The 14,629-nt window shown below is 44.7% G+C and overlaps 1 protein-coding gene across 1 annotated transcript in view; it reads left to right on the top strand.

Annotated features, from left to right (window-relative positions):
• The window catches only part of LOC144767502 (uncharacterized), an 83,596-nt gene that overhangs the window by 16,382 nt on the left and 52,585 nt on the right, over positions 1–14,629 (top strand). Inside the window, exon 2 of the mRNA XM_078650954.1 lies at positions 2,605–4,184. Within this exon, the coding sequence (XP_078507080.1) occupies positions 2,636–4,184 (1,549 nt within the window). The 5' untranslated portion in view covers positions 2,605–2,635. The remainder of the gene's footprint in view (positions 1–2,604; positions 4,185–14,629) is intronic.

Raw genomic sequence — 14,629 nt, forward strand, 5'->3', positions numbered from 1 at the left:
TTGTATTCCAGTAGATTTTTCTAACTTGATCCACAAGCAGGAAATGAAACCATACACACATGGCGATACATTAATACAGGCTTTATAAATACACCAGCTCTCAGATAATTCTTATCAATGGAATGTCAGCCTCACCACTCCAGGTTCAAAAAATGATGCAATTTGATAATTTCTTGATGAGGTTGAATCAGCTAAAACTGAATATTGACCAAACTGTGACAGAAGACAGGCAGCGTTCCTGATCCTGCTCGACATGTCTGCCGCCTTTGACACAGTGAACCATAAGATTCTAATGAGGCGGCTCTGGGAGGCGGGAGTGAGAGACACCGCGCTGCAATGGTTTCATTTATTTCTGCAGGATAGGCAGCAGGCAGTATCCATGCCACCGTTCCAGTCAGCTTTTTCCCGGGTAACACATGGAGTCCCTCAGGGCTTGGCAATCAGCCCTATACTCTTTAATTTATACCTCAGACCTCTGATCTCCCTCATCAAAAGCTTCGGCATCAGGATTATTAACTACGCCGACGACACGCAGATGATCCCCTCCCTGGAAGGAGAGGACTCAACTTCTGTGGAGATCCTACACAATTGTTTGCGTGACACGTCTCGGTGGCTGAAGGATAACTCCCTTCAGTTTAACGCAGGGAAGACGGAGGTGCTCTTCAGTGCCGGTACTAGGATTCCCCAACCATTTCCAATCAATTTTTGGCCCCCGGAAACAGGGTCCAATGTACAGCCGGTGGAATCAGTCCGCAACCTAGGGGTCATGTTGGATCATAGACTGAGCATGGAGATGCATGTTCTAAAAACGTCTGCCTGTTGCTTTGCCATCCTTCACTCCCTAAGGAAAGTTTTGCCCCTCTTACCTACCCATGCCCGCGCCCAAGTGGTTAGATGTACCATACTTAGCAGGTTGGACTATTGTAATGCCCTCCTGCTCGGGTCCCCTGAGTTCCTGCTGGACAGGCTCCAGAGGGTCCAATCAGCAGCTGCTAAACTGGCTCTGGGGCTGCCGAGAAGATCTCATGGTGCGTTCGCTTTGACAAAATTGCACTGGCTTCCCATAAAACAGAGGATTCAATTCAAGGCCCTTTGTATAGTCTTTAGGGCTCTCCATGGATCTGGCCCAGCTCCCTTACAATCTAAATTTGCATGGTACACTCCAACCAGACAGCTCCGATCCTCTGATGCCAAACTGGTAGTCGTACCTAGATTCAGGAAAGTCAGAGCCGGAGGTAGATCTTTCGAGGTGGCAGCTGCCAGATTATGGAACACTCTCCCTAGCGAGATTAGGCACATCAATGAACTCCTCTTGTTCAGAAAAAAGATTAAAACTTGGCTATTCCCTGGTTAGCCCGCTCTCACTCCCTGTGTGTTTCTCTTCCATCTCCTCTGATCTTTCAGCGCCAGGATGCCTGCAACGGTGACAGTCGCGCTTTACAAATGTCTATAATAATAATAATAATAATTCGAAAGAATAAGACCAATCTTTAGAACCAACTTTACTCTCCTACAAAAATGAGATTGTTACCGGAGTCTAAACCCACAGCTAAAAGCCTCTGAGTGATAATCGATAGCAATCTTAGAAAGACCCAGCTGCTGGAGCAGTAGGATCTAAATACAGATTTCTGCTGAAACTGCTTCAGAAACTAACCCCACTCCTCCCACTTTAGACAAGAAAAGCAATAGTGGTGGCCGCATTCCTATCTAGATCTCATCATGCCAACCGAGTATATGTAAGAATACCCAGTATCACCATTCATGGACTACAAGTAATTCACAGCGACGCAGCTTGTTTACCTCATCATCTTCACAGGTGGGCACGCGTCACACCTATATAGAAATAACAAATCCACTATCAGACCCTCTGCCTCAGCCCTAAAGGTTCGAGAGGTCTTGCCACTCACTTCATTGCAAACCAGGTGGAAATGCGTACACCCGTACAAAACCAGAGATCGCCTCACTAGAATTTACTTGCTATTGCAAAATTATAGAAGATCAGATCAGGTGGACGCAGCTTTGGTACAAGCTCCTTTCATCCAGAAATCTGACAGCCCACAAGCCTATTCAGACTAGATTCTTCCCTGGTCTGATTTGTTATCTCCTCTTTTATGTATTTCTGATTCAGTTCCAAGAAACCCCATGTTGAACATGCTCTCTATATATGCAATGACATAACAAGCGTTTTGTAGATCCTGTAGAGGTTTGGTATGTTGGCGCGTCCTTCAGTCACTGAACTGAATATTGCAAAAGAGAGCTGTACAGTGCAAGTGAGGATGATAGCGCAGTCTTGTCTGCCAGGGTAGTATAATCCTTCGATTGCTGCAAGGCAGTTACAATATTCTCTTTTTGTGGTAGCACAGTGTACAATTTGAGCAGACCAAGGAACAGACATAGTGTTGGAAACACGTTTCAAATCCGTGCCTTTCATAATATATGAACTATGTTGTGGGTATTGTGACATTTTAATGATTAATTTTTTTCTGGTTTTAGAAATGAGCGATGTTCTCTGATCACACTGGGGTTAGTGTGATAGGAATGAGTATTTTGACCCAACTGTCCTGTGATAACGTGTTGTCTTTTCTCTTTTCCTCTCCTCTGCAGACACTTGAGACGTGAACATCAATTTACCGGAATGGGCAGAAGACGGGCTCCAGGAAAGAAAGTGACAGCGCAGTGTTCATGTGAATCCGTAAGAGCCACAGCCCCATCTTTACCTCTTCATAACGTCTCCGCTTCGGGATCTCAAAATGATGCTCAGAGGGACCAGGACCTGGAACCACTTTCAGAGAACCTGCCTCACATTATCCTTCTATCCATGCTGGAGGAGTTGGAAGCCAAACTGGAGAACTTGCTGAACACTGTGGAGGACGTACCTTCTAGAGTCACAGAGCTGATTAAGAAAATCTGGATAGAAAAGGATCAAGGTTCCCTAGATAATGCTGGAGTGACGTTGAAAGTGGTCTGTCCTGCGAGCATTAGAGATTGTGCTGTTAGCCGGTCTCCTCTGACACCTCAACTGGACAGGTCAGAGGAACCGAGCTTGTGTCTTCAGACAGTGTTTTTTGATGGGCATGCACCAAAGCAGGACTGTACGCTCTCCTCACCAACTGATGTTCAAGGGCGTCCAGAGGAGCCAAACCTTTGTCTACAGCCAATGTTTCTACATCGATGTGACCCACAGCAGGACCAGTGCGTGGAACCTGGGTTTCCAGATGTAAACAAGTCGCAGCAGGACCAGTGCATGCAACCTGGGTTTCCAGATGTAAACAAGTCGCAGCAGGATGAGTGCATGCATCCTGGGTTTCCAGATGGAAATGGAGTACAGCAGGATTGTCCTCTATCCCGGTGCCCTCAGACGGATCCTCCAGGCAGATCACTGGAGGCAAACCTGTGTCTTCCCTCAGAATTTGTTGATGGGCAGACACCACAGCAAGACCAGAACGGACAGACGGCGTTCCCAGAAGAGTGGGAGCCAGATGAGCCCCTGAAGCAAGAACCATCCCCATTGTCTGCTAATAGATGGGACCAGCAGCAGACCCTCTGCCCACACCCACTATTTCCTGAAGGACACGAACGACAGCAAAACCACTGTATACAACCCGCGCTGCCAGATGGGAAGGAAGCTGGTGATCCTTTGGAGGAAGAATTGATGTGTTTTGATTTCCAAGATCCCCAGGAGAGCCAGTTCCTACAACCCGTGTCACCTGATGGGAAGGCACCAGATGAAAACTTAGAGTCTGGGCTGTTGTCCTTTGATGAATTGGGGTCACAACAAACCCAGGGCCTACAGCAGCACCTATGCCTGAAGCAGGAACTTCCTTATGCACCGGATCCAAACGTGAACTACGAGCTGGAATCCATGCGCCCTGAAGCACAGGAACCAGATCAGAACGACAAGCTAGAACAGACCTGTGCAGATGCACATGGTTCAGATCAAAAGTACAAGCTAGAACCTCCCTGTACTGATGCAGAGGGTTCAGATCAGAACTACATACTCGAACCACTGCACCCTGATTCACAGCATCAACATCAGAACTGCAAGACAGAACTGCACTGTCCTGATGAGCGGGGTCAGTGTGTGCCTCCATCATTCCTAGGACTGGATACAAATACTGCAGATGAAGACTCAATGGAGAGAGGAAATACAAAATCACATTTATTGCTGTTCGAAGCTACCCCAGGTATGTGTTTCAGTATAAATGGACTCTCGGAGTGCATACTAACACATGTAACTCTTCAAAATGCGTATGGGCAGATTTGAGAAAATCTCTGAGGGGAGGATTATGGTTTGTATGGAACCCACTGAGCAATACTGACCCCCAGAGTACAAGTACACATAGTGGAGATGTTTCCCTGCTTTCCCCTCCTCAGGTTCCACACAGGACTGCATCCTTCCTGTGCAGAAACAAGCCTGGTAATGGGATGTTGAATGAGACAAATAGGCCAGTAGCTCTTGTCGTTCCTTGTTCGTCCTCATTCCAGGCTGAGGAACTGTAAATAGCACTATTCATTGGAGGAATTACTGGCCAAAACCACACGTAATAGTCAGATGCAAGTGATGTGGTGTTCATTGAGAATAGCAGACATGCGCAGTCTAGAGAGGGAACTGTTTTTCTAGTTGCACAGTTACATTGGGTAAGACACAGTCGTCCCCAGTTCCTGATATAAAAATCCTAGTCTGTATTCGGCCTCAACAGCAGGGCTGACCAGGGATGTTGCTGTCACTACAGGGTTCTCCAGGAGTGCACACCATCTCATGATAGACAGATACACAAAGGTTTTGGAACTCTGAGGTTACTTGCAATAATCTTATTATATGCACCAGGTGGTACTTTATCCTGTATAATACATGGTCACACCATCACCTTTCTCACAAACCTTGGTGCATAGCTCCGACATATGCAGCAGCTAACATGTTTGCCAACATGAAAAATGAATTTACAACCTCTTGTGCAAAAGTAAAAATAAAAACTGTTATATATTTGTTGCAAAAAGATGTTAGAAACAGTTCATAAAAGTCCATTTAAAAAAAAAAGCTGCAGTAGCTCGGAACGTGTAGAAACTTGCAGAAAGATTCCACCCTTCCTTTATCTAAGGAAACTAATAAACATATTCCCTCTGCTTCTCATAGTAAGCTAGTAACACACAGCAGAAGTAATAAAAGCAAAGTTCTGTCTGTTGCTTTAAACAGCTGCTTCAATTATGCTTCGTGACTTGACCTTCCTTTCACATCAGCTGCTGGCTCTGGCAGCAGGCATTGTGCCCTCAGGACTCGACTGTAATAACTTATAAAAGCCGAGTTCTGACGTCTTTTCTTCATAATGACTGACTTGGTGTGTCGCAAATTCCTGATTATAAAGAAATTAGAGACCGCCATATATACAGGGATTACAGAATCCCACGTAATATAATTACATATGTATATATATATATATATTTATATTTATATTTATATATATATATATATATATATATATATATATATATATATATATATATATATATATATATATATATATATATATATATATATATATATATATATATATATATATATATATATATATATATATATATACGTAAACCCAAAGTTGGGTCTGCGGACCTGAAGCTCCCTGATTGGCTGGCTACATCTTGAACCATTACATGATGAAGAGACTTGTTCCCCGCATCCTGTAAGAATACTAAAGAAGCCATAAAGAGCCGTGGTGCCATCCTGTCTCTCCCTGGCACAGGGGCTGCCTAATGTTAAAATGTAGAATGAAATTGCTGATTTTGAGACAGAGGTTGGATTCCACATCATGACCCTTGAGGTCCGCAAACCTTAGGCAGGAGTCTGCGCAGGCACCGTAATTGGCCTTGTACGTTGGTGGACATTTGTGATGTTCGGAGACCTGCTGCTCTGTCTGAAACTCTATCGATGTCCAATAAGGATACACAAGTTTGCAGGGGTCCGAGAACCCCAAGAAAGTGTCCAGGAACCCTTAAAAATAAAAAATAAAAAAACATAAGCCAGGCCCTTTAGGGAATCCCCTGCTGTGCCCAGGCACCGTTGAACACCTGTGCCTCCTTGGAATTGGCTGCAGGTAACTGTTGCGTGTGTATATGATGAAGAAAAACCCACTGAAAACAAGCATTGGCAAAACAAATAGGTGTCTCCTATCCGAAAGCTATTGGCTTTGGCAACAAGTTTTAACCATTATGTACACCAGTGTGACTGCTGTTCGGCATGGCTAAAAGTTAGTGGCACGGGGCCGGGTGGGGTAGATAGAAGGGGATAAATTGGGGTAGAGTGGAATGGGGTAGGTTGGAGTCAAGTGGAATTGGGGTGGATTTGGGTGGAATGGAGTAGATTGAGCTGGAGTAGGATGGATTAGGGTGGATTGGAGTGGGATAGATTGGAGTAGAGTGGGGAAGACTGGAGTGGAGTAGATTAGAGTACAATATATTGGGGTAGTTTGGATTGCTGTGCATTGGACTGGAGTAGAATGGGGTGGAGTTATATAGAGTGGTGTAGGGTAGATTGGCTTGGGGTGGGGTAGAGTGTGGTGGAATTGATTGGAGTAGATTTGAGTGGGGTAGTTTGGATGGGGTAGATTGGGATAGGTACGTTTGGGGTGGAGTGGGGTAGGGTGGATTGGAGTAGGGTGGAATGGATTAGATTCGACTGGAATGAGGTAGGTTTGGGTAGAGTGGGGTGGAGTGGAATTAGATAGATTGGAGTGGAGTGTTGTGGGGTAGATTAGGTTGGAGTGAAATGGGGTAGATTGGGCAGATTGTAGTGGGGTGGTTTGGATGAAGCGGAGAGGGATAGTTTGGGTGGAGTGGGGTAGATTACAGTGGAGTGTAGTAGATTGGATTTGGGTAGATTGTGGTAGTTTGGAGTGAGTAGATTGAGGTAGTGTGGAGTGGGTAGATTGTGGTAGGAGTGTAAATGAGTTGGATAGATTGCAGTGGGGTAAATTGAAATGGAGTTGGGTAAATTGGACTGAAGTAGAGTGAGGTAGATTGGTGTGAAGTCAGTTAGATTGGAGTAGATTACAGTTGGGGTAGATTGAAGTGGAGTGGGGTAGACGGGTATATTGAAGCAGAGTGGGGTAAATCAAGTGGAGTGGGGTAGATTGAGTGTATTAGGGTAGATTGGAGTGGGATGGGGTAGATTGAGTTAGAGTGGGCTAGATTGCGGTGGGTAAATTTGGAATGGATAGATTGGAATGGGGTGAATTGGAGTGGGATGGATTGGGGTACTTTGGAGCGGAGTGGGATAGATTGGTGTGGGGTAAGTGGTGTGGAGTAGAGGAGTGTGGAGTGGAGTGTTGTTTCATGGAGTGAGTGGCATAGATTGGAGTGGAGTGGTGTGGAGTTGAGTGGCGTAGTGTGGAGTATTCTTGGTGTGGTAGCGCACTGCCATTACAGACAAAACATTTTCAATTGAAATGATCATTACATTTACACCTTAATATGGTTTTACTGAACATAAATGATAATGTTTGCAGATGTCATCCCCTAGTGTATTAATGTGTTTCAATCTTATTCAAATATTTTTCTCCACACTTCAGTAATACAAAACAAATGTGCTTCATTTGTACTAATTCTTATATATTCTGAGAGCACTTACTATGCGCACTTTTTTCACTCGCTCGAAGCTTTTTTGTAAATGGCTGTAATTCTTGTTCATATCGCGTCACATTTACTGTTCATTCACAGACCGAGATCAAATGTCAAATGCTGTTTCCCCTAAACAGCCTGTTCTTTCTCTGACTTCGAAGTAAGAGAGCCAGTTCCTCACCGTCTCACTCATCGCTGCTTGCCTCTCCTTGCTAGTTATTTATAAAAGCAAATTACTTCATTTTCTTGTCTTCCCCACCTCCCCTTCGCATAATGGTAGCAGCCGTTTCAACTAAAGTGCTCATGTCTACTGCTGCCGACCAGAAACTTCACTGTCGACTGTAAAGTTGGCAGCTAAGGTAATGGAAGGATGGCTTGGGGTGGAGGGGACATTGGCATGTACAGAGGGCAGTGCCATTGAAGCTTCTTCCTCAGTAACTTCGGCAACGGGTTATTGAATATAACCTGTTGTAACATGTCAGAGGATGAAACCCTGTCCTTTTCTGAGGCACACATCAAAAATTTGATTTCGGGACCATCTCCGTTTTCCGCAATAAAACTCAGTACAAATGCACAACAACAGAACGAAAGCGATAAACTGTTAAGACTACACAAGAAACATACACGCACTGAATTGCACGGGCATTTTTTGTTTGAACACCTCAAGGCAGGCACCATCCCTTGGGGCCTTCAAGTTAAAAACGTTCCGGTGGTGTTCACAGAGGACCCTCTATACAAAAAGGGCTTTAGTTACATAGCAACAAAATGCAGTAGAGACCTTATGGTCCACACTGTTGAAACTGCTAAGAGAATTTGTGAAAAAGAAAAGGAAGAGATAGAGGCGTTGATCAAGGCCATAGAGGACAATCATACTGTAGACGAAGCGAAAGCTCTACTAGAAAAAATCAACAAAGAAATTGCAACATTTAGAGATAACACCATCAACTTTAGGTCCAACAAATTCGACAAAGACGTCAAAGCATTCAAGATAGAATCAGTTTACCCATACCTCAAGGAGGATTACTATACTCAAACAGAATCCCGACGAGTGTTATCACAATATCAGGGGAGGTCTAAAAACAGGTTTACAACCTTTTCAGAGAGTTCATCATCAGAATCCTTTTTTAGAAAAGGGCGAAGGCAGAGGAAGAGTAAGGTTCAAACCACAGCCCCAACCATGGGAAATGCGAACACGAAGAACCCAGTACAAAACGTAAGCCCGACCTCAATAGTGAATATTTCCAATAAGGAATTAACTGCCCATGAAAGATCTGTATTGGAATTAGGATTAAAATTCGTGCCAACAGCACATACTGACCTTACTAATCTAAAAATTGAAGCTTTGGAGTTTTGTCGAAAATTAAGACTCAAGGCCTTTTTTCACAATAGAGAAGATAATAGAGCTGACGAACCCTCTAACCTATCCAATAAATCCACATTTGTTCCTCCTACATACACAATCCCTAAGGAAATAATAGCCTTTGAACAGGTCGTTCTATCCTCCATCACGCAATTAAGCAAACAAAAAATGTTCCTCAAGAGGAACATTAGTAGAGATCAACAAATGGCTCTCAACAACTTATGCAAAGATGATTCCATAGTGTTAAAACCCGCTGACAAAGGGGGTGCACTGGTGGTCTGGGATAGACAAAAATATATTGATGAGGCCAATAGCCAGATTAAAAACACGGAATGGTACAGAGAAGTCAAAGAGGATCCAACTCCACAGATAAAAGCTGAGATCCAGATAAAACTCGCGGAGGGTCGTGACATGGGGATATTAGGAACTAAAGAGTTTCAATATTTAGACAAAAAGAGTCCACGCATCCCCGTGATTTATTTTCTACCGAAAATTCATAAAAGCTTGACTGAACCCCCCGGAAGACCCATAGTCTCCGGGTGTGATTCACTGTTGGAACCACTAGCAAAGTATGTGGACGTGTTTTTAAAACCCTTTCTACCCGAAGTAACATCATACCTCAAAGATACAAGGGATTTTATTAATAAGATCGAAGGGATCCCATTTGATGGAGAACAAGAGTTGATGGTATCCTTTGATGTCACCTCTCTATACACCCAAATTCCCCAACAGGAGAGTTTAGAAGCAATGGAATATTACCTCAATACACGACCCAGACCACACAGAGTCCCCACAGACTTTATTATTGACTTGGCGAGAATAGCACTCCAAAGGAACTATTTTCGGTTCATGGACACCTTCTACGTGCAGGTGAAGGGCACCGCCATGGGGTGTCCTTATGCCCCAGAAATGGCGGTGCTTTTCATGGCCCTGTACGAGGAGCGTTTCATCTACCACAACAATCCATTTTTGCAGAACATTACAAAATGGTATCGTTTCATTGACGATATCTGGTGTCAATGGAAAGGGTCTGAAGAAATGCTTGCCCAATTCCATCAGTGGCTCAACACCAGACACCCAGATATAAAATTCACAATAACATCTAGTAGAATATCTCTCACTTTTCTTGATGTGGTGGTTTTTCCCTATGAAAACAAATTAACAACCACTTTACACCGCAAAGATACAGACAAGAATACGATCTTGCACTACGCAAGCTACCACCCCAAAAGCTTAAAATCTAACTTGCCGTACGGACAAATGTTGAGAATCCGACGGAATTGCTCCAGGAAGGAAGACTTTTTGATCCATTCCCAAATACTAAGTGACCAATTGCGACAGAGAGGATACCCTCATAAACTACTAAAACATTCCACCATACGGGCATGGCACACCCCAAGAGAGGAACTGTTGGCCTCGAAAAAAGAAACTAAACCCCTCGAAAGGCCGGTATGTGTCACCACATTCGGGCCATACACGAATAAGTTGAAAGCCATCATTCGAAAGAACTGGCATTTGATTAAGAATTCAGATGTTCCAATGGAGGAGCCATTGTTTGCCCTAAAGAAGAACAGAAGCATAGCACAGCAGATAGTAAGAGCTGATCTAGGTATCAGCCAAGCAAGAACTGACTTACGCACATTATGGAAATTACCACCCATAATAGGCCATCACAAATGCGGCACGTGTGCTTCCTGCCCAAATACAATAGAAGGTGATGAATTTGTATTCAATACTGTGAGATGGACGCACAAAGGATTCTCAAATTGTAAAACGACTAACGTCATATATGCAATCATGTGCCCTTGTCCCAAGTTGTATATAGGGAAAACCACACAAAGAGCTAATCAACGAATAGCTCAACACAGATCTAGGATCAAAAACAAAGTGCTGTCTGCGCCCATGGTACAGCACTTTGTTGAACACAAACATAATGAGACAGATTTCATGTGGACAATATTACAAGCCATGAAAGTTCCCCCTAGAGGAGGAAACATCGATGCCATGCTACTTCAAAAAGAATCTTATTTAATTCTCAAATTTAATTGCGTGATGGATGGCCTGAACGAAATGTCCGAATTACAAAGATTGAACTATTGAGCCCCCTGTGACCCCCACCACTGTTGCAGAATATATATACTACGGATATGTGAACCATAGCGCTGCACTTAAAATCACAAATTGTCAGATATGTTTTGGTTAAGCGCAAATCATGCTTCAAACTACAAATCCCACAATGCCGAGCGGCATATTTAAATAGGAGATCGTACTCCGCTGGTGTAGAAACTCGCCCAGAACATTGCCAAACGGAGTGAGAGTCATGCGGTAGACAGACCCCCGAGGACGGCCTCTGAAGTAACAGAGCAAGGTAAGGTTGGGCCCTGGAAATGAATCTAAGCGCCAGTCAAAGAAAGAACGTGACTAAACAGGTAACGGAATTTTCCGTTGTGAATCTTCCCTAACAGAATATCGATTCATCCCTGAATAACTCGTTCGCACAATTGGAAATAGTGTGGCAGCTGAAATAATTGTAGCAGCACCTGGGTCCCCCGCCGCACCTCGCACAAGTAAGCATGTTATAATTCTAACGCACATAAAATTTGAGCAAGAACACTGCACACGAACTGACATTTAATTTTTTAATTGCTCAGAACAACAACCACCGCGGAACACGCTGCAGTCTTTTAACCAAGATCGCACTGATGTAGTGAAGAACTAGATGAAAATAACATACAAGTAAGTGTCAGCGCCCCTTATTAACCGGAACTTAATAATAAGCAAACATCAATGCGGAAATACTTACAAGATTCGTTATTCTTCACCCTCATTTAGATAGTGGTGAAAACCCAAGTTTACTCGATGCCCCGTTCTGAAAACAGCGTCCTGCATTAACGTGAAACAAGGTAAAACTTTCTAGAGGTTTAGCCTGTATACCAATTTTCACAAAGTATAGGGAAAAGGAGATACTAAATGTCCCTTAATTTTGCACCATAGGTACACAGCCCAGCCCTGATGAAGAACCCCATTGATTAAGAGAAGGGTTTGGAAACGCGTCGGCTATTTGGCTGTTGGAAAGAGACGCATAATAGCATAGGGCAATGTATTTAAGAACATATGTACCTGAACAAGCTTAGGTGTACATAACTCACAGATGTTGTTTACATTTGAAAGTCAAAGTACAACTGTTTGTGAATTCTTTCTATTTGTTTTTTCGTTTTAAATGCTTTGAAAACATTGTAATGTATGTAAAAAGCCCTTAAACTGCATCCACAGCTTAAGGAAGGTTTCTTCCTATGAGGATTGAATGAAAATGTAAATATGTTTTGAAATGTTTAATATATGACAAACGCATACCTTCTTGAATCATTGAAAGGAAGGCTTACACCAGCTGAATAAACAAGCTTTGGTGGTTCAAACCCGAGCCCTGGCACCTTATTTTCTTATTGAAGCTTCTTCTGGCAGCTCTCACCAGCAGCATTATGACGCGACCATGCCACATCTGTACAACGTTTCCGGGCCGAAAGCAGTATAGGATAATAGTTATATATTCTGTAACCAGTCTGTGAGAAGTTGGCCTGATATATGATGTTTCCAATTCTGGAACCACCTTGTATCAGTCCAAACAACCCTTATGGTGTCTGGTTGTAAGTCAACCTTATTAGACAAGCTATCCTAGGGGTAGCATGGACTAAGCAGCCTAAAGGCTTAACTTAAGAGGTCGTGTTAAGCGAGCTGTTTTACCACATACAATGTAAATGTAAATGTACAGGAATTTATATAGCGCAAATCACCAAGCGGTTTCTAAGAGCTTGCTTAGGGAACCCGTCCTGGTATTCCCCTGTGAGATAACCCCGGCAGGGTATCCGCAAGGTGAAAGCCAGGCATCCCGCCGCGAGGGGCCGTTGTGGAGATTAAGCAAGCTATTGCCCAGGGTCGCAGAGAGTGAACCCGTGAATCGAGTAGGCACCGGAGCGAGAATTGTCAAGTCCATGGACATTTTAGGACTCAAGACCCCGCCGAGCAGGGAATTGAACCCTGGTCCCGGGCTGACCTCTGCTTCCAGGTCTGCCTCCTCTAACCAGTGAGCCACACTTCTCCACTACAATCCTGTAATATCAAATGAAAGGACACCACACAAGTATATATTATAAAAATATATGTATTTATTACTAAAAACAATCCCCAGTATTCATTATGAAGAAAGGGGCACAAGCGTTAAACCAAAAGCACAGTATAACATACAAAGTTGCACAATTTTGGATGAGGCCGAGGGGCCACTCAAACCATAAACTAAAAAAAATGGTATAAGAGAGACCATTCGATCAGTGGTTAGGCCTAGGGCCTAGGGAATCGCTGGGAGCAGTCGGGACAAGCAATGCTGAAGTCGGGAAAAGCCCGCGGGATTCGGGTGCAGTGCTGAAAGCACAAGCATGCATCAATGGTAAGTCAATGGTGCGTAAAAGTTACACAAATAGAATTTAAGGACACTTCCGCTGAACCTAGAGGAACAAAACTTAAGACACAGACCCTAGAGGTGTGTACCAGTATGGGAACACCGGCGTTGCAATGTTACCTCACCCACAGGAAGCGGGTGCACAGAGTCGAAGTTGAGTCGGGTTTCGTCACGCAGGTTCTTGGTGCTTGAAGCTGAAAGGGCTGCAGGAGAGGTGAAGGAGAAGTGTCCGGTGGAGTCCAAGGGTGGACTCATGTCGAAAAGTACCTGAAAGCAGAGGGGACAGAGTCTGGGTCACTCAGCAGTGACCAGGGTGGAACCAGGACGGAACCAGGCAATGTCGGGCGCAATCAGGTGGTTGTCGAGGAGCTTCTCTCCGCTGTCACGTGGGCTCTGGGGCATCTGCGACGTCCAGGAGCGGGTCACGATCTGTCCCACGAAGGCTCTCACCGTCGGCGCTGTCGGCTTCAAGATTGGAGCAAACAACACTTGGCAAGAGCAATCCACGCGGAACCGGGAGATTGCTTCTCACTCGAACCAGGAGGGTCAGAGTGGGGGCTCCTTTTCAGGGGAGCTGGTGTAAGTCTGGAGCAACCAGAATCACAAGTCGATTTTCAAGTTTCGTCGGCACAGGGGCCACCAGCCAGCTGGCAAGTGACCGGGCCATCCTGTTGAGCCAAAAGAAGCAGAAGGGCCCCACGCAGCACTCGGTGAGTGTAGAGGGTTGAGCTTCGGTGCAAGAGTGGCTCAGGGTTGGGGCTTCTCAAACCCCGGTGTACAGTTTCGAGGGTCACTCGTGGGCTGCACGGTCAGCGTCTCGTGGTCTTTTCAAGATGGCGTGCCCCACGCTTCCGGTCGCCTCCACGGGTCTCAGCTCTGCAGGGACTGTGGATCGGGCTGTTAGAAGGCAGGCAAGCTTGATCTCGTCGATCTCTGTCGCTCGTGTTCCGGCGGGAACTGCAACAAAGTAGACGTCGAGGGCTGGATGGTGCCTGTTTGCACAGGGTGGTCACTCCTTGACCACAAGGGAGATTCTTCAGTCTTCTACGTCGAGTAGGATGTCGAAGGGTCCAGAGTTTCGTTTCTTATGTTTCATCAGGATAATCTGAAGTGCATTGGCACTGCTCCCATTCTTATACCAATCTAGGGGGCTGGATTACCTGCTAGGTCCCCTCCTATGGGTGGGACCCAGGAAGTGGGTGGAT

The sequence above is a fragment of the Lissotriton helveticus genome, chromosome 1_1, assembly GCF_964261635.1.
Source record: "Lissotriton helveticus chromosome 1_1, aLisHel1.1, whole genome shotgun sequence".
NCBI lineage: Eukaryota > Metazoa > Chordata > Amphibia > Caudata > Salamandridae > Lissotriton > Lissotriton helveticus.